We start from the raw sequence: 22,334 nt of genomic DNA on the forward strand, positions 1-22,334 counted from the left end.
CTACAGTATGTTGGTCTCACAGGAGTCAGGCTCCAGTATCTTAAGTGTAACAATGAGTCTAATAGATTTTCTAAACCAGGGGTAAAAACAGGCATAGATGATAGGATTAAGACAGGAGTTAGAACAGTACAAACACACTACAAAGGCATACGAAGCAGATGAAGCGTTCATCAAGTTATCTTGGCTTGAAAGAGCCACACAGTAATATGGACAGAGACATATTAGAAACACAACTACAACGACACCGAGAGTCCTGGCTGCTTTCAGTTCCGATTTTTGAGCTGTTACTTTCATTGAACACTGGAGTGAGACAACGGCAATGTGAGACCTCATGGCTCGAGCCTGAGACACAGCCACCACAAACACTCTCATATACAGAACTACAATAACAGTGATGGGAATTATGAAGGAAAAAATAACATCTGCAATTCCAGCAACATAGCTGGTGACAATGACACACTCACCAACACAGGAGTTATACCTGCCCGGCTGTTGCATGTTATCCTGCAGAATTAGACACTGAAAAATAAAAGAACAAATCCAACAGAGACAAACACAGACTTGAACTCGCTTGTGTGTGACTTCAGTAACGTAATGGAAGGGATAACAAATGGCCACATAACGGTCAACAGATATGAGTATCATGGTTCCTACTGAGGCAGAAGTGACAACAGCTGTTACATACTGATATAAAGAACACATAAGGTCACCAAATAACCAGCAGCCATCTATGAGCATGATTTCAAAGAGCAAGAGAGGGGCCACAAAAAAATCTGAGACAGCCAGAGAGAGAAGGAGGAAGTTGGTGGAAGTGTGGAGCTGCCTGCAGAGAAACATCAAGAAATATATTTACCGTTATTTGTGGAATAAAATATAATTTAAATAAGAAGACAGAGAAAAAAGACTAAAATACAAAAACATTTTGTAAGAAAAATACTATTTGTCTCTTAAATCAGTTGCTTGACTTGTTTTATTATGTATCAGTTTCACAAATTCTATATGAAATAATTAGATACTTGAAGTGGGAGATGGAGATGATGACCAGCAGGTTGAGAAAAGCTGTGAGCAGCGAAATTGAAAACAGCAGAATGTAAGTCAGCATGGCTTCAAAGTGAGGACGCTGTGGCTTCAGACAAGATGCATTGAGGAGCTGAGGGAAGCAGAGTTCAGTTTCCCCAGAGGTCTCCATCATCAGAGAGGAGAAGATGCTGAGCTCTGGCAGCTTTTTTGACCAAAGCTTTATATCATGCATGTGAATTATCTCTATCCTCTCAACTCCCTCCTCTTCCCACCACACCTCTGCTGCTGTTTTTCTCTCCATGGACATTAAAGTAGTATAGTATGCATTTTGTACTTTTCTAGATCAATAGCAGGGATGTCTGTGGTCATGTTAATGTGGACCAACAGATTTATTCACTACAAATCACATCTGTCCAGTCGTTTGTGATTATTCACAAATTTGTTGCACAGGTTTTATCTACTCAGGATTTACAGTAAAAGGACATATTTAATTGTTGAAACTCTTAATGAGATAGGTGTGGACACATGGTACCGATGAAAACTGCAGAAAAGCAGAGCTTGCAGGTATCTCACCCTGCTGCCTCCTACCCAGATTCTTATATCAGGGGCTTAACATTAACACCCTTTGGCTAGTTAAATTAAACTAATAGTCTAAAATGCCATCTGAAATTATTCCCAATGTGACATCATGACACTACAACTCCTATATGCGCCACCTGCACACAGTGTTTAAACATTGGTCCATCATAAATCCCATCGCCCTGCGCCTTTATGCAAGTGACCGAAGACACAAAACACTGTAAACAAGAAGTCCCAGTGGATAACATGGTGGAGATGTAAACCAGAGGAGATATGTGGTGGCACACAAAACATGCACCAAGGTGCAGGACTGTCAAAATGATGACTTTCTTGTGTTATTGTACAATGTGTGGACATGACTTTCATAGTTGCTGACCTTGATGTTGTGTGTGCACAGCACCCTAAGCTGAAAGCAGCGTGACAGATGCTAATCAGCTAGTTAATCAAATATTTATCTGTACCTTAAACTCAGGATGGTGTCACAGTCCTGTCCCTGTGTTTAGTTGTCTAGCTTTATTTCCTGTTTTTGGCTTTTATTTTGTTGCTCTTCCTGTGCCTCTTCCTGAGAGTCTGTTTGGTTTCTTTACCTTCCTCGTTTTGTCCAGATTTGTTTCACCTGTTCCCTTGTCCTTACCCTGCTCTCCCCACTGTTCTCTGCCGAGATCGTTGTGTATGTATGATGGCATCCCGCATCCCACATCCCACATCCCGCATTTGTACACTGTATATAAGCTATTGCTTTTGCATGTACCAACTGAAATTGTTTAAGTTAAAAGCACAGTTAAACAGCTGTGTATCCATATTTAATAAGTGTACTTTATTGATTAGAGGATAGACGACAGAGCTGATACAGTGATCAATCAGGCAACACAGGAAACCCCAACAGCTTACTTCCATTCATATCCTCGGACATGTTTATGAAATATCCTTGTGTGCATCACGTTGTAATATTTCAGTGACTCCTAAGGAAGCTGGTTAGCAAAATGTGACTTAGACAGATTAACATTAGAGTGAGAGTTCAACCCCCGGAGAGAACTGCAGTCCAGTCTGCCTGTAGATTTCTGTCAGTATCAGGTAACCAGTGCAGCTTGTGAGCCCACGTTGTCTTATTTTCACTTGAACAATATAAGGGACGCACATACTGTTAAATTTAAAACGGCCATTTGCAATTAACTTCCAATTATTTGTCACAGTTGGTGGCACAATGAGTGACGGACCAAATGTCCCTGCAAAATCATAAGCATTAACATTTGCAGTTTCTCTCTACATCATGTTGGTCTCACAGGAGTCAGGCTGCAGTATCTTAAGCGTAATGATGAGTTTCATAGATTTTCTAAACCAGGGGTAAAAAAGGGCATAAATCACAGGGTTTATACAAGAGTTGAAATAGTACAAACATATTGCAAAGGCAGTTGACGTAGCACTCATCAGGTTGTCTTGGTTTGTTAGAGCCACACAATAATATGGACAGAGACACATTAGGAACATGACAACAACAACACCAAGAGTCCTGGCTGCTTTCAGTTCAGATCTTTGAGCTGTTACTTGTGTTGAATGGAGTGAGACAGCTGCAATGTGAGACCTCATGGCTCGAGCCTGAGACACAGCCACCACAAATACTCTGATGTACAGAACTACAATAATGGTTATGGGAACAAAGAAGAAAACAACTATTTCTATAACTCCACTGATGAAATTAAGGACAAGGACACATTCTCCAAAGCAGGAATTATACCTGCCTGGTTGTATCAGAACCTCTTTTAGATTTAGACCTGGGGAGATCACAGAACAAATCCAACACAGACACACACATATCTTAACTGTTTTCTGTGTGATTTTAGTGGAGTAACGTAGAGGATCACAAATAGCCACATAACGGTCAACGGATATGAGAACCATGGTTTCTACTGAGACAGCGGTAATAACATAGGCTAGATACTGGTATAGAATGCACATGACGTCCCCCAGAAACCAGCAGCCATCTATGAGCATAATTTGAAAGAGTATGAGGAAGCTGATGAAAAAATCTGAAACAGCCAGAGAGAGAAGGAGGAGGTTGGTGGGAGTGTGGAGCTGCCTGGAGAGAAAGATTAGTCATGTATTTGTCATTATTTATAATAATAATGATTGAATTATCATTCAGATAAAAACAGGCAAAGACTAACAACAAGAATTGCATAATTACGTTGACATAACATTATCATTTCTTTATCACATTGTATTCGATGTTTCTTTTGTAAAATCAGTTTCATTAGTTCATTGTAATATTTGGATACCTGAAGTGCGAGATGGAGATAATGACCATCAGGTTGAGAAAGGCTGTAAGCAGAGAGAGGGAGAGAAGCATTATATACGTCAGCATGGCCTCGAAGTGGGAATGTTTTGGTTTCATACAGGAAGCATTGAGGAGTAATGGAAAGCAGAGTTCAGTTTCCCCCAAGATCTCCATCACCAGAGAGATACTGCTGAGCTCCGGCCGTTTTTGTTGTAAATTTATCTCTATCCTCCATACCAAGCCCTCGTGCCCCCTCCCCTCTGCTGCTGTCTTTCTCCTCATGGTGACTGAAGTTCTGTGCCATCTCATTAGGTGGTAGCAATGACCAATGGTGTTTTCCCAAGAATCCAAAGGAAGCTACGCTTCCTCCCTTTTTTTCTTTTTAAATAAAAAGAAACAATTTCTGTAGTTATTGATTTCTGTCTGGATCTTGGCATGTGTCCTCGACGTGAGATAATCATTTTGCATTTAGTCTTTTTGAGGCTTTCGCCCCAGGCAACGCACACTAACAAGCACAAGGGGTTCAATATATTTAGCTTAGTTGCTGCTTGGAAATGTTTAGTTTGCCACTCAACTTTCACTTTGTGTCAAGGTAACCACAATTCCGTCGTTCATACCTAGAATATGACGTTAGGTCATTGTAATGGCTGCGACACAACAAGCTGACCACTGGCACCAGTTAGACGGCGTTGTGGAATCGGGATCCGTCCTGTCGGTGACAGAGACCACTCTGACTGGCTGTTCAGATTAGCAAATCAGTCCACAAAAAGAGCCCATGGTAATAAAAGTGTCAGTATAATTTAATTCAGCAGACCTCTTTTTAACTAGAAAGGTATAAACCATGGTTTGCAAGAGTGATGTGATAATGGCAGTCATCCCCAGACCTTCTGTTCTCAGTGGTTGGACACCTGGTTCCCCCTGACTGCATGTCAAAGGGTCCTTGGGCAAGACATTGCACCCCAAGTAGCTCATGGTGAACTAAGGGAGCACAACTGTTGAACCTTGCAATTGGTGGACAACCTGCTTTAACTCTGATTGATACGGTATCAAATTACATAATACTGCAATACTTAATTGTATTGCCATTTTTTTCACACCCATAGTAGCCGCAGCCAATTGGTGAAAAGGTTTTGTCTCAAATATGTTCTGGCTATGTTTCGGCTTCAGTCTCTTTCTGTTGGTTGCGTCCTTTCAGCAGCGTCTCTGTATTAGTTTGTGTTGGTATGAACACTAGTCCCTACAGAACATAACCTTGTTACCCCATTATCAGATCATCATTGATATGTGCTTTGTGCTTACAATTCATCTGACTGCACTTTATGATCCAAAAAAAAAAAAAACTTTCACTATACAACTTACAGTGCAGAATAAAAAAGGTTTGACATGACAACGACATAACCGATCTGAAAAAAGAGAATATAGTGTACATTTGATTATATAATACAATGTTATACAACAATTATTATTATAGATGTTGCCAGTCGGAATCTTTACCTCCTCAGTGACATTAACCTGGGTTAGAGGCTGTAATGTGTTTACCTCCAAAATGTCATCGAAACAGTTGCCAAACAATCACATTATAATATAATTTACTGCTCCTACTCTTGAAAAAGAAGGTGAATTTGGGCAGTGTTCTCTTTTAGATATTAGAGAGAGAGAGAGAGAGAGAGGGGGGTGTTTTTCACTGAACGTATAACATTTACTTCCTGATTCATACTAAGAGCTACCTCACTAATGTCATGTCTGGGTGTTAATCACATTTTGATAATTAACTAAATCTTACACAGGTGTGTGTAGGATTGAACTGCATTGTCAACAAATGAGCAGCAACCATCCTATGTGACCACTTATGTCAACTGTGCCTCAAAACACCCTGCAGTTACCATCACCAAATACTGTATATATGCAGTGTCTGTCTACAGCATGTTGGCATCACAGGAGTCAGGCTGCAGTATCTTAAGTGTAACAATGAGTTTAAATGATTTTCTAAACCAGGGGTAAAAGAGTGCATATATCATAGGGTTTAGGCAGGAATTTAAAGTGTACAAACATATTAAAAACGTATATAAAGCAGATGAAGCGTTCACCATGTTATCTTGGCCTGTGGGAGTCACGCAGTAATATGGGCAGAGAAATATTAGAAACACAAGTACAACAACACCGAGAGTCCTGGCTGCTTTCAGTTCAGATTTCTTTGGTAACACTTTCGTTAAACGCTGGAGTGAGACAGCGGCAATGTGAGACCTCATGGCTCGAGCCTGAGACACAGCCACCACAAACACTCTCATATACAGAACTATGATGACAGTGATGGGAACTATGAAGGAAAAAATAAAATCTACAAATTCAGCAATGTAGTTAATGACAATGACACATTCTCCAAAACAGGAATTATACCGGCCTGGTTGTTTCAGGACATCCTGCAGGATAAGACTTTGAAAGACTACAGAATAAATCCAACACAAAGAAACACAGATCTTAACTCTTTTTTGTGTGACTTTGGTTGGGTAATGCAGAGGATAACAAATAGCAACATAACGGTCAACAGAAATGAGCACCATGGTGCCGACTGAGTTAGAAGTAATAATGTAGTTTAGATACTGATACAAAGTTCACATGTGATCACCCAGTAACCAGCAGCCATCTATCAGCATAATTTGAAAAAACAAGAGGAAGCCCACGAGGAAATCTGAGACAGCCAGGCAGAGGAGGAGGAGGTTGGTGGGAGTGTGGAGCTGCCTGCAGAGAAAGATCAGCAACACGTTGATCATTACTTATAATGTCAAATTAAAATAAAAAGCAAGTCAAACAATAAAATACAAATACAATTTTCCCCTCAATTTCTTAATCTACCAACTCCATATGTTATAAATAAGACTGGATACTTGAAGTGGGAGATAGAGATGATGACCAGCAGATTCAGAAACATTGTGAAAGAAGAAATTGAAATCAGGAGGAAGTAAGTCAGCGTGGCTTCAAAGTGAGGACGCTTCGGCTTCATACAGGAGGCGTTGAGGAGCTGTGGAAAGCAGAGCTCAGTTTCCCCAAAGGTCTCCATCACAACAGAGGTGAAGCTGCTGAGCTCAGTCAGTTTCTTACCAAAGCTTTCTATCACACTTCTGATTTATCTCTGTCCTACCTACTCACCCCTCCTTCACATTCACTTCAATGGGCCGCTTTTCTCTTGATAGTGAAAACTTCCTCAAATCTCCCCCAAATCTACGGTCAAATTCGACCAAGCTAATGCACTTTTGTCAAGCACTCAATCTTTTGAGCAGGCAGACTTGACTTCTTTTATTCAATTTCAGTGTCTGTGGAAAGTTATGTTGTTTAATTTCTTACCTAAAAGTTTTCAATCATATTAATGGTATCTTCTTCTGTCTTCTATTCCTTTCGGCTGTTCCCTTTCAGGGGTCGCCACACCGAATCATGTGCGTCCATCTAACCCTGTCCTCTGCATCTTCTTCTCACGCACCTGGCTGTCACATTTCCAGAGTGTATTCAATAGAAGCGCACCCAGAGAGAGAGACAGAACCAAGCACAGGGAAGGTAAGGAAGGTTTTATTGTGAGTTGCTGGACAGGTAGGAAGAGTGAAGGCAAGGGGCGACGTCCGTGGAGGGACGGTCTGGCTGGAGAACCTTGAGACCCGATGCAGTAGGGAGCTATGGAGCGGTAAGTTGCTGGAGGTGGGCGGGTGTAAGCCGGGAGACAAGAAGCTGTGGGGACGAGGAGCTGGAGAGGAAAACTGGGCGTAGCAGGCGCCAAGTTCTCCACTGGAGAACCGGGGTCAGGCTCCTGCTGCTGGGCTGTGCACACTGTCCTCTCAATTTACCACGTGAGGGCTCCCACCACACACGACGGGGCGAGAATGGGTTCGGGGTCATAGGAGGACATCTCTGGGGCGTGGACGTGGGACAAAGCATCAGTCTTAATGTTTCTTGACCCGGACACCTTGACCAGGTGATGGAAAAGTTGAAGCGGACAACTTGTTGTGAGTGGAGGCGTTTACCAGTCCTTAAGTTGGCGAAGCCCAGGAAACATTGCAGTTGTTTTCTTGTCACTGGTCTTGGCCATTCTTTGACAGCGCGTGTCTTCTCGGGGTCAGATCTCACTTTCCCCTCTCCAATGAGAAACCCTAGGAAAGACACTATCTACACAGAACTCGCACTTCTCTGCTTTGGCAAAAAGTTTGTTTTCCAATAACCTTTGTAACACCTACCGGACATGTGTTGGTGTTCATGGAGATTCTTAGAGAATAGTAATATATAGTAATATATCACCTAGATGGAAAAATACATAGGGGTATCGCTGCTGGCTTTTTCTTCGTCAGCAAGGAGGATAAGACCCTCCGCCCATGCATTGATTAACGTGGACTTAATAATATCACTATCTAAAACAAATACCCTCTCCCTCTATTAAATTCTGCGCTCGAGTCTCTAAAAGGGGCATCAATCTACACCAAACTAGATTTCCGCAATGCTTACCACCTGGTCCGGATCCGTAAGGGAGATGAGTGAAAGACTGCCCTAAACACCCCTCTTGGCCAGTTTGAATACCTGGTAATGCCCTTCAGCCTGACAAATACTCCAGCAATCTGCTGGACTTTATCAACAGGTGTGTCTTTGTCTGGCTTTCTTCTCAGGGCGAGAGAGGTTGGCCAGTGGGTACTCCAGGCTGAAGATCTATGGGCGCAGTCATAGGGGCTGTGGGGGGAGTTGTGTCTATTTAACCAGGAATAACCGAGGACCATGGAGACTGCATAAAGAAAAATTATGCATTCTCTTGGTGATTACCGGAAACGAACGGGTGCAGAGGGGCCGATTTGTTTGTCAATGCGTGCATTAAACAATTAGGTACTTTAATTAGGAAATTAGGTTTATATTAGTTGAAAAATCCATTACATTGCACTCGCATTATTTTATACGTTCAGTCAGTAGACACTAGGCAGAAATATTCACATTATACTCATGAAATTGTTTTAGCATGAGATGTTTAATTTGTAAATCATTTGGTGAAAGACTTTAAGGAATTTTCAGTGCAGTTGAGAACTACAGGTAAGCGTGGAATTCACCAAGTATACAGCATAAAGAAGATCAAGTCAATACTTACATATAGCAATAAAACATAATAGTTTATTAGATAATGATTAGTAGATCAAAGTCATAACAAATCATAATTAAGACATTTTTTCCTATACATAAAGTCAGAGCTGTCTATTTGTAAACTACTGGGCCATTTTTCTTAAAAACTCCAAAATAACAAGCGTGTTCTAAAATAACTTTATTATTTTTCCTTCCAATTATGACAAAATTGTATGTAAATTTGTAAATTCTCTAATATTTAACAAATAAATTTTACTCTTGGAGAGTAATTAGGTAATTTTGGCAGAAATCAGCTACAAATTATAGGAACATAACAAACAGAGTTATATTTTATTTATTTTTTAACAAATGCTCAAATGTTCAGTGTACAGCCTTGTCATTCCAATACTTTTTGAGGGGTCAATAACTTACAAATGTACAAATAATTCACGATTTGTACAAACGAGTTAACATAGTCAGTGACAGAAAGTAAAATCAAACTGTTTACTCCTTCTCTTTAATGCCCATCCACCTAAAGGCAGCTGAGGCTTCCACCTACCTCACCTATGCCTAAAACAAAAAAAACAATAACCCAGTAATTAACAAAGTCTCTCTACAGTATGTTGGCGTCACAGGAGTCAGGCTGCAGTATCTGAAGTGTAACAATGAGCTTAACTGATTTTCTAAACCAGGGGTAAAAAAGCGCATAGATCAAAGGATTGAGGCAGGAGTTAAAACAGTACAAACACACTACAAAGGCATATGAAGCAGATGAAGCGTCCATCGAGTTATCTTGGCTTGAAAGAGCCACACAGTAATATGGACAGAGACATATTAGAAACACAGCAACGAGAACACCGAGAGTCCTGGCTGCTTTCAGTTCCGACTTTTTAGCCGTTAGTTGTGTTGAACGCTGGAGTGAGACAGCAGCAATGTGAGACCTCATGGCTCGAGCCTGAGACACAGCCACCACAAACACTCTCATATACAGAACCACAATAACAGTGATGGGAAAAAGGAAGGAAAAAATAACATCTGCAAGTCCAGCAATGTAGTTAGTGACAATAACACAGTCTCCGACACAGTAGTTATACCTGCCTGGTTGTCTGAGGTTATCCTGTAGAATCAGAGTCTGAAAGATCACAGAACAAATCCAGCACAAACAAGCACAGATCCTAACTCTCTGTTGTGTGACTTCAGTGGAGTAATGTAAAGGATAACAAATGGCCACATAGCGTTCAACAGATATGAGTATCATAGTTCCCACAGAGACGGAAGTAACAACAGCTGCTATATACTGATACAGAGAACACATAAGGTCACCCAAAAACCAGCAGCCATCTATGAGCACAATTTGAAAGAGCAAGACAAGGCCCTCGCAGAAATCTGAGACCGCCAGAGAGAGGAGGAGACGGTTGGTAGACGTGTGGAGCTGCCTGGAGAGGAAGATCAGCAACGTGTTGATCAGCTTTTAGAATATTAATTAGGATTCAGATATAAGCAGACAGAACAAAGACCGAAAGAAACTCTGTAGGAAAAATATTGTTTTTAACCCCAATCATATCGGATGGTTACATTTTTTTATGACAGTTACTATCACTAGTTTGATTAATTCATGAAATATTTAGATACTTGAAGTGGGAGATGGAGATGATGACCAGCATGTTGAGAAACGCTGTGAGCAGAGAGATGGAGAAAACCAGAATGTAAGTCAGCATGGCCTCAAAGGGAGAACGCTTTGGTTTCAAGCAGGAGGCGTTGAGGAGCTGTGGGAAGCAGAGTTCAGGTTCCCCAAAGGTCTCCATCACCAGAGGAGAAGATGCTGAGCTCCGGCAGCTTTTGGACTAAATCTTATTGTCATACAGCTCATTTATCCTTCCTACCAGCCCCCTTGTCTCCATGGAGACTGATGTACTATACCAGTGGGAATCCCTGTACGGTTGAGTAAACTTTGCACTCACATTATATCCACAAAGAAATCCTACTTAAAGTACACGACATGGAATATTAAATTGGCAGAGAGAGCTTAATCTTAACAAATTTTTTGTTTAAATTAAAAGCTTTGATGTGAATTTTGACACCTTTCAATCATGGCCACCATTGATTTTTTCCATTTGATTGGAAAACTGGAATCTTGTAACAATCTTATTGTCAAGAGCCAAGGGCTACGGACAACATGGGAGAGTCAATGACCATTAATTTGCACACACACTTGAGCTGGTTGTTCACATTTAACCTGGATGGGAAAGATGATGGAAATATTATTACATTTTTTTTGTCCTTTCGGCTTATGCCGTGAGTTCAGGGTCGTTTGTTTGCATGTTGATTTGTCACAGTTTTTACACCCTATGCACTTACTGAAGCAACCCTCACCAATTTCTACCGGGCTTGGGACCAGCACTGCACGGCTGGGGATGGGAATGGGCATGTGCATGGGCTGTGGGGGGTTCAGTGTCTTTCCCAGGGACACTTGAAAGATTATAGAACAAATACAACAAAGATAAACTCAGCCCTTTTTTGTGTGACTTTGATGGCGTAATGCAGTGGATATCAAATGGTCGAAGATATGAGAGACATAGATCCTACTGACACAGAGCTGCAGAGGTAGGCACTCAAAATGTCACTTTTTTACTGTGATATGCTTGCAGTTCTCTAATGGCAGCAGGAATGCGGTGACAGTGATGATGCCCGAGGTAAAATAAGCTGGATGTGGAAGAAAAGAAATCAGATTACTCTTAATTCCAGCAGGATGTTTACGCGTTTTCCAGTAACAAGGTTTCTTGTAAACGCTGTTCCCCGATTACCCAAGAAAGCCGTTTTCTCCAATTACCTTGGTTACTTAAGTGCATGTAAATGGAGTCAAGGATTCTCCAAGTCAACGTATGGCTTTACACACTAGTCCCTCCATAAAATTTATCTTCTCTGTCCAAAATGTACACATTGAGTGTCCTTTGTCTTTCAGGTGTAGGGAAGCTGCTCTTGTTTCTCCTTTGTTGGACCATCCTCTTGTGTGGAGGCTTGGTTTCTCCAATGTAGACTCTTCAATGCATTGGACTGCACACATTTTATTGCTCTTCTTGTGTTTTGGTGTTCAGTTTTTAGGGGGGCAAGTCTCTGTCTCAGTGTGTTAATGGGCTTGAAGTGAACAGGTATGTGTTTACCGAAAATCCTTTTCAGCTTCTCGAACAATCCAGCCTTGTAAGGAATTAACAGGTTTTTTCTTAGACTGAGTCCCTGTGCCCTGTCCGTCATCTTTCATCATCTTTTAAAAGAGCCCCTTTGGATAACCACAAGTCTTGAGAGCTGTCTTCAGATGTCTGTCTTCTTTCTTTTTTGCTTCCCTGGAAGCTGGGATATTATTTGCTGTGTGCTCAAGGGCCATGTCCTTATGACTCCTACTTTATGTCAGTGAGTGGTGGAAACCAAACCATAGGTACTGGTCAGTGTGTTTGAGGTTCTTGTAGATTTCTACTTCTTGTTGCCAAAGGACTCTACACTAACTGTACAGCCCAGGAAGACCAGCCTGTGGTCTTTGGCATTTTCACTGATGAACTTTATGTTAGTGTCCACTGTATTTATGTGGTCTGTGAAAGCCTGTAGTTCCTGCATCTTAATCTTCATCCGGGTTTCATATACAGACAGACACATACTTTATTCAACCCAAGAGGAAATTCACATATCTGAACCACTGGGTCAAAGCCATTACTGAAAATGAGTTGAGTGCCTTCTTCTCCCCTTACTCAATGTACAGTTTGGCAACAATAGGTGCTCATGGTATGCAGGGTCCCTTCTGACCCTTCTGATCTTCTCTAATGACTGTCAAGGCATCAGTGGTAGGGATGCTGGTGAAGAGGGCATCAAAGGTTTAACTCCCTGACCCTGGCTACAAACAGTTCTGAGTTTCAGATAAAGTGCTTGGTGTCCAGCTAGCTGTGAAATGGTGGTAGCCAAGTAGTGTGCCTTGAATATGGCATGAGGAATTACTGGGGGAGTTACTGGGGCATCCTGAAAGTAGGGAATTACAGTAGTCCAACCTAGAAGTAACAAATGCATGGACCAGTTTTTCAGCATCACTTTGAGACAGGATGCTCCTAATTTGGGCAATGTTCCGTAGGTGGAAGAAGGCTGTTCTAGAGATTTGTTTTATATGTGAGGTAAAGGACAAATCCTGGTCAAAAATAACTCCAAGGTTCCTTGCAGTAATACTGGAGTCCAGACTTATGCCATGTAGAGTAACAATATGGTTGGACATCATATTTCTGAGATTTTTGGGCCCAAATACTATGAGTTCAGTTTTGTCTGAGTTTAGAAGTAACAAATGGTGGGACATCCAGGCCTTTATGTCTTGTAGGCATGAAGCTTGATTAACTGATTATTTTCATCTGGTTCCATAGATAAATATAGCTGGGTATCATCAGAATAGCAGTGGAAATTTATAGAGTGTTTTCTAATAATGTTGCCTAAAGGAGACATATAAAAAGTAAGTGTATTGGTCCTAACACAGAGCCTTGTGGAACTCCATAGCTAACCTTTGTGTGCATGGAGGATTCATCATTAACATGAACACATTGAAATCTATCAGATAAGATTTAAATCAACCTAATGCAGTTCCTTTAATCCCAATTTCATGTTCCAGTCTCTGTAAAACAAAAACATCTGGGTCAAGACAGAGTTTTGGAAGTAGTGGTTTAATTACAGCTACTTTATAGGCCTGTGGTACATAGCCTGTTTCTAAAGATAGATTGATGATATCTAATATGAACATATCTATTAAGGGTAAAGCTTCCTTGAGCAGCTTAGTTGGAATAGGGTCTAGCAGAAAAGGTTGTTGGTTTAGATGAGGTAATAATTGAAGTTAGCTCAGAGAGATCTATGGGTAAAAAGCAGTCTAAGAGGGAGTGGGGCCTTATCGATGATTCCAGCACTGTTCTATCTGTAACTATTGAGTATTGTACACAGTGAGGCTGCAGAATTATCAACAAGATAATCAACTTTTGCAGGAGTAGCATTAATGTGGGTACTTTCAATTGTATTGACACTTGTTGAAGCAAAAGATGAAAGAATAATTTTTGACATTTGTTCAGAGCATCTTCACTGAAAAAGCATCTGCTATAGTGGAATGTTTCCCTCACTGCTGTATAGTCTGTTATTGTAAATTGAAATGTTATTAGAAAATGGTCAGGCAGAAGAGAGTTGTGACGAAATATTGTTAAATTATCCGCTTCAATTCCATATGTAAGGACAAGGTCTAAGCTGTGACTAAAACAGTGAGTGGGTTTATTTACATTTTGGGAAAAAAAACAATTAAATTTAGTAATAAATTAAACAGTGCTGAGACAGTTACTGTCAGCATCTACTACTACTACTACTCTCCTTTCAGCTTATCCCATGAGTTCAAGGTCGCCACAGCGGATCATTGTCCACATGTTGATTTGGCACAGTTTTTACAGCAGATGCCCTTCCTGACACAACCCTCCCCAATTTCTACCGGGCTTGGACCGGCACTGCATCGCTGGGAAGGGGAATGGGCTGTTAGGGGTTCAGTGTCTTGCCCAGGGACACTTCGACATATAGCCAGGGCCGGGGATCAAACCACTCACCCTGTGGTCCGTAAGCAACTGCCTTTACCAACTGAGCTATAGCCGCCCCGCATCTACATGAATGTTAAAGTCACCCACTATAATGACTTTATCTGTACTAAGCACTAAATCACTGGACTGGATGACGGTACACGATACGATACCACAAACACTCTCATAAACAGGACTATGATGGCAGTGATGGGAACGATGAAGGAAAAAATAACATCTGATACTCCAGCAGTGTAGTTAATGAAAATAAGACACTCTCCAACACAGGAGTTATACCTGCCTGGCTGCAGCAAGTTATCCTGCACAATCAGACTTTGAAAGATCACAGAACAAATCCAACACAGAGAAACACAGATCTTAGCCCTTTTTTGTGTGACTTTGATGGAATAATGCAAAGGGTCACAAATAGCCATATAGCGATCAGCAGAAATGAGAACCATATTTCCTACTGATGTAGAGGTAATAATGTAGTCTAGGTACTGATACATAGTACACATGTGGTCACCTAGTAACCAGCAGCCATCCATGAGCATAAACTGACAAAACAAGAGGAATCCAATGAAGAAATCTGAAACAGCCAGAGAGAGAAGGAGAATATTGGTGGATGTGTGGAGCTGCCTGGAGAGAAAAATCAGGACATACATTTGTATCAAAGTTTATACTCTAAATGATTATTATTATTCAGATAAAACTGACAACAACTGCAATACAAAATCAAAGTATTCCTCTTAATGCTTCTTAGCTACCAGTTGATGTGAATATGAAATATTTAGATACTTGAAGTGGGAGATGGAGATGATGACCAGCATGTTGAGAAACGCTGTGAGCAGAGAGAGAGAAAACACGAGAATGTAAGTCAGCATGGCCTCAAAGTGAGGACGCTTTGTCTTCATACAGGAGGCGTTGAGGAGCTGTGGGAAGCAGAGTTCAGTTTCCTCAAAGGTCTCCATCACCAGAGAGGAGAAGCTGCTGAGCTCTGGCAGCTTTTTGACTAAAGCTTTCTATCATACATCTGATTTGTCTCTAACCTCACCCCTCCTTCCCCCTCACATTAGTTGGTTGTTGTCTTCTCTTTAGAGACTAAAGTTTACACCCTTCGTGCGCATCTTCTTTAGTGATGGTGATGACTGTTGTCTGTGTTTACGTCACCTTATGACCACGTCCAACAAGTCTGTGGCCAAAGTTGACAACAGATGAAGTCACAAACATCCTCTATGACTAATTTGTTGATAACTGGTCGAACCACCTTTGACAGCATATTCTGAAGCAGCACTTCCTCTAGCTGTGGCTTAGGCCTGCCTGGTGTCCACGAGACATTTTGGAACTGTTTCAGCTTAAACAAATTCTTTGGTTGCCTAGTGCGAATTTCCATTCCAGAGCATCTCTTTTGGGTTGAGGTCTGGGCTCTGACTGGCCCACTCCAAATCTTGGGTGTCGTGTCTCTGAAGCCATTCTGTAGTAGATCTACTTCAGTGTTTAGGGTCATTGTCCTCCTTGGTCCACCTGATTCACAGTACTTTACTGCTGTGTAGCAAACTAAAAACTAGCAACTACTGTTGCTACACAGTCTACTACAGTCCCAGCCTGCTCAAACACATTTACCAACCTAGTTGATTGATCTTTTTTTTTTTTTTAAATGTCAATGTTAACTTTGACTACTATTTTAAAATAAATCAACACCATGTGTCTGGATTACGTCTTTATTAGTATGTTTACATCAAACCGAATTTGGTCTTATCTTGGTTTTAATCCTAAAGCGAAAACAAGAACTGTGCTTAAATGTTGACGTTGCTTTACGATGCTGTAATTACTTCCTTCTTCATTACACAACTTGAGGTGAAAACTTAAGACTTGCAGGTTAGTAGATCTGTATTAAGATAATACGCTGATTTCCTTTAATATTTTAGTACCTTTAACTGCATTGCCTTTAATATTCATAGATGATAAATGGTCCACACTTATGTAACTCTGTTCTACTTCATCGATACCCTTAGCACCACTGGGAGCAACTTAAGGTTCGGTGTCTTGCCTAAGGACATTTTGTCATGTAGAATGGAGGAGGTGGGAATGTAACATCCAAACCCAGGATAAGTGGACAACTTCCCTACCTCCTGAGCCACAGTCTAAATCTGTTTTACCAGACAAAACTTGCTTAAATACTAATGTGTGATCACACAAATAACACAAAATGACTGATCATGTCATTCACTGCTGCTGACATGTAATTAATTGACACCGACTGCTATTTGTAATCCATTTTGTGATCCACAGGTCTCACACTTGGTGTTATAGTGAGTGCAGTTAGGTGATTTTGATCCATTAGCAAACATCCTATTTGAAAACAAAAATAATATTTATAATGCTTAGCACTATATGGTTTATGTAGCAGGCACACTTACACAGAGCATCTGCTTTGAACTGGCTCGGTCACATCTGCAGCAACTTTAAAGACTGCAAGTACTTTAACAGTGCATCTCTAAAGCAAGTTAGCCGCACAGGAGTCCGGTTGCAGTATCTTAAGAGCAAGAATGAGTTTAATGGATTTTCTAAACCAGGGGTAAAAGAGGGTGTAAATCATAGGGTTTAAACAGGCATTAAAGTAATACAAAATTGTTAGAAAGGCAACAGATGAAGCATTCATCAGGTTGTCTCGGCCTGTTAGGGCCACACAGTAAAATGGGCACAGACACATTAGAAACACAACAACAACAACACCGAGAGTCCTGGCTGCTTTCAGTTCCGATTTTTTAGCTGTTACTTTGGTTGGACGCTGGAGTGAGACAGCAGCAATGTGAGACCTCATGGCTCGAGCCTGAGACACAGCCACCACAAACACTCTCATATACAGGACTATGATGACCGTGATGGGAACAATGAAGGAAAAAATAACCTCTACAAGTCCAGCAATGTAGTTATTGACAATGATACACTCACCAATGCATGAATTATACCGGCCTGGTTGTTTCAGGACGTCCTTAAGAATCAGACTTTGAAAGATCACAGAACAAATCCAACACAGAGAAACACAGATCTTAACTCTTACTTGTGTGACTTTGATGGAGTAATGCAAAGGGTCACAAATAGCCACATAGCGATCAACAGATATGAGAACCATATTTCCTACTGATGTAGAGGTAATAATGTAGTCTAGGTACTGATACATAGTACACATGTGGTCGCCTAGTAACCAGCAGCCGTCAATGACTAGAATTTGACCGAACAAGAGGAATCCAATGAAGAAATCTGAGACAGCCAAAGAGAGAAGGAGGAAGTTGGTGGGAGTGTGGAGCTGCCTGGAGAGAGAGATCAGCAACATATATTTATGGTTACTTTTAAATTAGTATTCAGATAAATACAAAGACTGAAATACAAAATTAATAAATGCGATTAATCAGTATATGAATATATATCTGTATATAGATAGATAATATGAAATATTGGATACTTGAAGTGGGAGATGGAGATGATGACCAGCAGGTTAAGAAAGGCAGTGAGCAGAGAGAGAGCGAGTACCAGAATGTAGGTCAGCAGGGTCTCAAAGTGAGGACGCTGGGCTTTCACACAGGAAGCATTGAGTAGCTGTGGGAAGCAGAGTTCTGTTTCCCCAAAGGTCTCCATCACCAGAGAGGAGAAGCTGCTGAGCTCTGGAAGCTTTCTGACTAAAGGCTTGTGTCATACATCTTATTTGTGTCTATCCTCCCTACCCAGCCCCCTCCTCTCCATTGAGACTGACGTAGTATCTGAGCTCATCCTCCTCTATGGCAGGAATGACTCGTGGTGACCACTGAATTTTTTCATGTGATTGAAAATTACATTTCACTAGATAACAGGGATCTTTTCGATCATGCATACTGAGGAGTACACTGATTATATGGCTGTCAATGGAGAATTATGATTAATCACATGACTGCAAAATCTGTTTAGACATAAGTGTAAAAGGATATTTTTTCAAGTGTTAATACTATTAGCAACATTTTGACTTTAAAATCTCAGTAAAATAAATATCCGTACTGATAAGAAGCTCACTGGTTCGGTTTGAACAGCATGAGGAATATAGAAATCAGTCACCATCACTCACTGGCAAAGTGATCCTCTGGCCTTCTCTCTGATGTGATTCACTGCTGGGCAGGTACAGCTGTTAGAGACGACTTGCTCACGTAAACCTTTTCAAACATGCACTGGAATTCGGACGTTAACTTGACCTTGTCGCTGGTCACGCATGGAAATCGATTTTTAAACGAAATGGTTGTTCTTGCTCTGAATGGATGCACTCGCATCACAGCCACTTCACACTTCTGCCTTCAGGTGGGAGATACAGAAGTGTGAAATCCAGAACAACTACACTGACCGACTTTTATCCACCAGGCCATCAGCCTTGTGAATAGTTCCCTTTCTCACCACACAATGACCCAACCGAAAGGTTCCAACAGTCATGGTGTAGCACTTTTACTCATAGGACAAGCATAGGATAGCTCTGAGTTCATAAATGGATTCCTTTATAGTTGATTTATACAATGTCAGTTTAAACTGTGCAATTAGGTTTTGTTTTTATTTTACCAAAATCCCCTTTATTGGTGACCCAGTTATTTACTGGGTCACCAATATTAAACACAAACACACAACTATGTCCTAGAATATTTCCGAAATGTATACATTTAAATGGACAGATAAATAAATAAGAGTTGTCTCTATATAACAAAACAAAATTAGTACTTTTTCAGGACATATTACAAATATTGTGATAACATAACCGCAAGAATGAACTTTGGTCACTATAATATTCTTCTTTTCCTTTGGGCTGTTCCATTTCAGGTGTCACCACAGTGAATCAGGTGCCTCCATCTAACCCTGCATCTTTCCGATCTGGGCTCAGCCCCCCCTTTTACATGAGATGGCCTGGTGGCCCAGGCCACCAGAATATAAACATATATTCTCCCTGAAGCATCTCTCTCTTCACAAGGTCAGGTAAAAACACAATGACGATAACACTGGAGAGTCAACACAGAGTGTTCAGACAGTTTGGCACCACCAGAGTCATTTTACACACCTGAGGTCCTGAAGACCAAACCTGCCCATCACATTTTCATCACCTCTGTTCCCTTCACCCACATGTCCATTGAAATCTGCACCAATCAACACTCTCTCACCTCTGGGGAAGCTCTGTATGTTTTACACATTGTCCCAAATATTTTTGAATCGGGGTTGGAAAATAAAATTGTATTCACCTTCACTCAGCTTCTGGTCTGTGTCAAGTCATCAGCACCATCTGTCTGTATTACCTCTTTATCAGTGTGTACTTGTTTTGTCTTATCCTGATTTTAATCATGGTAAGGATGTAAAAATGTCCTGATCTTTGAATTATTGTTATTTGATTATACAGCTCCCAGTGCTCACTGAATAAGTCAGTTTACATTGAAAAACAATCCAGCTCTCTATTAGGAGAATGTGCTCTTTTCTTTAATATTTCATTATTCCTATGTTAATTATACTTTCTGTATTATCCGTGGATGATAAATGGTCTGCACTCATATAACTTTTCTATTTTACTGTGGGAGCAGACATGTTCTCAATCACCTCCACATTAAAGTTTATTTACCTGTAAAATATTTCTGAAACAGACACAAAATGGCTGATGATATCATTTCTGTTTTTATAGATTTTGTGTTTTAACACGGTACAATGAGGTGATCTGAGAGGAATCATTTTAACTAGAAATCTGAACAAGTAATTTAAATGCTTGGATTCATCTGGCTCAGGACTTTAGTTTTCATAATGTTTTCAAATGAATATGACCTGCTAGCTCACATAAACAGTTTTGCATTGGAAAAATATTCTCTTTTTAAGAAATTCTATCTAACATTTTCCTCAATAAGTTATTCCAGTTTAAGTTTGAACTAGATTTAACCACTTACAAACTATAACAATGATCTGCCCAGCAGACGAACAAGACTGATTTTATTTTTTTCCAGATAACAACACTTATCTGAAACAAAAAGTATTTTTTCACATTTTTACTACTATGCACTGGGCTACACAATATAGACACAGTATAATATGAATCATCCTGCAGAACAAAAAGTCTCACAAACAGTACAGCAGGGCCTGTTTGAAAACTTCCACCTAAATATGCACTTTGGCCAGTGCATGACAGTAGAGTCATGGACTCTTACTACAACCTCCAGTCTATCTGACTTTTATACTAATGCAATGCAGATATGTTAAGGTTGAAGTGGCATCTTATTTATACATCGGTTAAAAATTATTGTAAGGTTTAAAGACAGAACAACAGCTTATGGTGAGAACATGTTGCTAAATTTCTATTGTAAGTCAGTGTTTCTGAACATGTGCTTAAACAGAGCTGATTTTATAAAACAGACTTTTTTTGTCTTTGTTTTTCTATTTGTTTGTTTTTTGTTGTTGTTTTTGTTTTATTTGAATATTTATTTTTGCTCATCATTTTTCTTAGATTCAGGTAGATTTTTTCTTAAATACCTTGCTTTTCATTGATTGTAATAAAAGCCCATTACAGTTTTTTTTGCTACATTTCTTCTACAATATTTAGGTTTTTTATTATTGTTTCTAGCATTTCCACATCTACAGTGCTTCTCTAAAGTAAGTTGGCCTCACAGGAATCAGGCTGTAGTATCTTAAAAGTAAGAATAAGCTTAACTGATTTTCGTAACCAAGGATAAAAAAGGGCATAGATCATAGGATTTAAACAGGCATTGGAATAGGACAAAATTATTATAAAGGCAGCAGATGATGCGTTCATGTTATCTTTGCCTGTTAGACTCACACAATAATATGGGCAGAAACACATCAGAAATGCGAAAACAACCACACCTAGAGTCCTGGCTGCTTTCCATTCAGAATTTTTAGCCGTTACTTTTGTTGAACGCTGTGAGACAGCTGCAATGTGAGACCTCATGGCTCGAGCCTGAGACACAGCCACCACAAACACTCTCATGTACAGGACTATGATGGCAGTGATGGGAATTATGAAGGAAAAAGTCACATCTGCAAGTCCAGCAATGAAGTTAATGACAATAACACACTCACCGATGCATGAATTATATCTGCCCGGTTGTTGAAGGTTTTTCATTAGAATCAAACTTTGAAAGATCACAGAACAAATCCAACACAGACAAACACAGATCTTAACTCTGCGACGTGTGATTTTAGCTGAGTAATGGAGAGGATAACAAACAGCCACATAGCAGTCAACAGATAAAAGAACCATAGTTCCTACAGAGGCTAAAGTAATAATGTATACTACATAGTGATACAGAGTACACATGAGGTCACCCAGGAACCAGCAGCCATTTAAGAGCATTATTTGAAACGGCAAAAGAGGAGCCAATAAAAAATCTGAGACAGCCAGAGAAAGGAGGAGGAGGTTGGTCGATGTGTGGAGCTGCCTGGAGAGGAAGTATGCAAAATATCATTTTTATAAGGTAAATTATCATTCAGATAAAAACAGACAGAAATTAAGCTGAAATATGATTTTGTGTTTTTAAAAAAAAGGATGATTTTACTGTTTAATATTCAAATGTCAGCATTTTTTCATTACAAACTTTGTATTACTAACGACAAGTTAATAAAATTATTAGATACTTGAAGTGGGAGATGGAGACGATGACCAGCAGGTTGAGAAAAGCTGTAAGCAGAGAGATGGAGGAAACCAGAATGTAAGTCAGCACTGCCTCAAAGGGAGAACGCTTTGGTTTCACGCAGGAGGCGTTGAGGAGCTGTGGGAAGCAGAGTTCAGGTTCCCCAAAGGCCTCCAT

At 40.3% G+C, this 22,334-nt stretch overlaps 5 protein-coding genes across 5 annotated transcripts; all 5 read right to left on the reverse strand.

Annotated features, from left to right (window-relative positions):
- LOC137133439 (trace amine-associated receptor 4-like) lies at positions 1 to 1,192 on the reverse strand. The gene is made up of 2 exons (XM_067517098.1): positions 1,017 to 1,192; positions 1 to 823 (listed from the first exon to the last, which is right to left on the reverse strand). The coding sequence occupies exons 1-2, from the start codon at positions 1,190 to 1,192 to the stop codon at positions 1 to 3; spliced, it is 999 nt and encodes a 332-aa protein (XP_067373199.1).
- Positions 1,193 to 2,862: 1,670 nt separating this feature from the next.
- Positions 2,863 to 4,048, reverse strand: LOC137132389 (trace amine-associated receptor 13c-like). The gene is made up of 2 exons (XM_067514715.1): positions 3,876 to 4,048; positions 2,863 to 3,676 (listed from the first exon to the last, which is right to left on the reverse strand). Exons 1-2 carry the CDS (start codon positions 4,046 to 4,048, stop codon positions 2,863 to 2,865), a joined length of 987 nt encoding a protein of 328 aa, XP_067370816.1.
- Positions 4,049 to 9,451: 5,403 nt separating this feature from the next.
- Positions 9,452 to 15,497, reverse strand: LOC137133446 (trace amine-associated receptor 13c-like). The gene is made up of 2 exons (XM_067517106.1): positions 15,325 to 15,497; positions 9,452 to 10,392 (listed from the first exon to the last, which is right to left on the reverse strand). Exons 1-2 carry the CDS (start codon positions 15,495 to 15,497, stop codon positions 9,570 to 9,572), a joined length of 996 nt encoding a protein of 331 aa, XP_067373207.1. The 3' UTR covers positions 9,452 to 9,569.
- Positions 15,498 to 17,023: 1,526 nt separating this feature from the next.
- LOC137132951 (trace amine-associated receptor 4-like) lies at positions 17,024 to 18,165 on the reverse strand. Its single transcript, XM_067515986.1, has 2 exons — positions 17,993 to 18,165; positions 17,024 to 17,840 (listed from the first exon to the last, which is right to left on the reverse strand). The coding sequence occupies exons 1-2, from the start codon at positions 18,163 to 18,165 to the stop codon at positions 17,024 to 17,026; spliced, it is 990 nt and encodes a 329-aa protein (XP_067372087.1).
- Positions 18,166 to 21,154: 2,989 nt separating this feature from the next.
- Positions 21,155 to 22,334, reverse strand: LOC137132952 (trace amine-associated receptor 13c-like). Its single transcript, XM_067515987.1, has 2 exons — positions 22,162 to 22,334; positions 21,155 to 21,965 (listed from the first exon to the last, which is right to left on the reverse strand). Exons 1-2 carry the CDS (start codon positions 22,332 to 22,334, stop codon positions 21,155 to 21,157), a joined length of 984 nt encoding a protein of 327 aa, XP_067372088.1.

The sequence above is a fragment of the Channa argus genome, chromosome 9, assembly GCF_033026475.1.
Source record: "Channa argus isolate prfri chromosome 9, Channa argus male v1.0, whole genome shotgun sequence".
Lineage (NCBI taxonomy): Eukaryota > Metazoa > Chordata > Actinopteri > Anabantiformes > Channidae > Channa > Channa argus.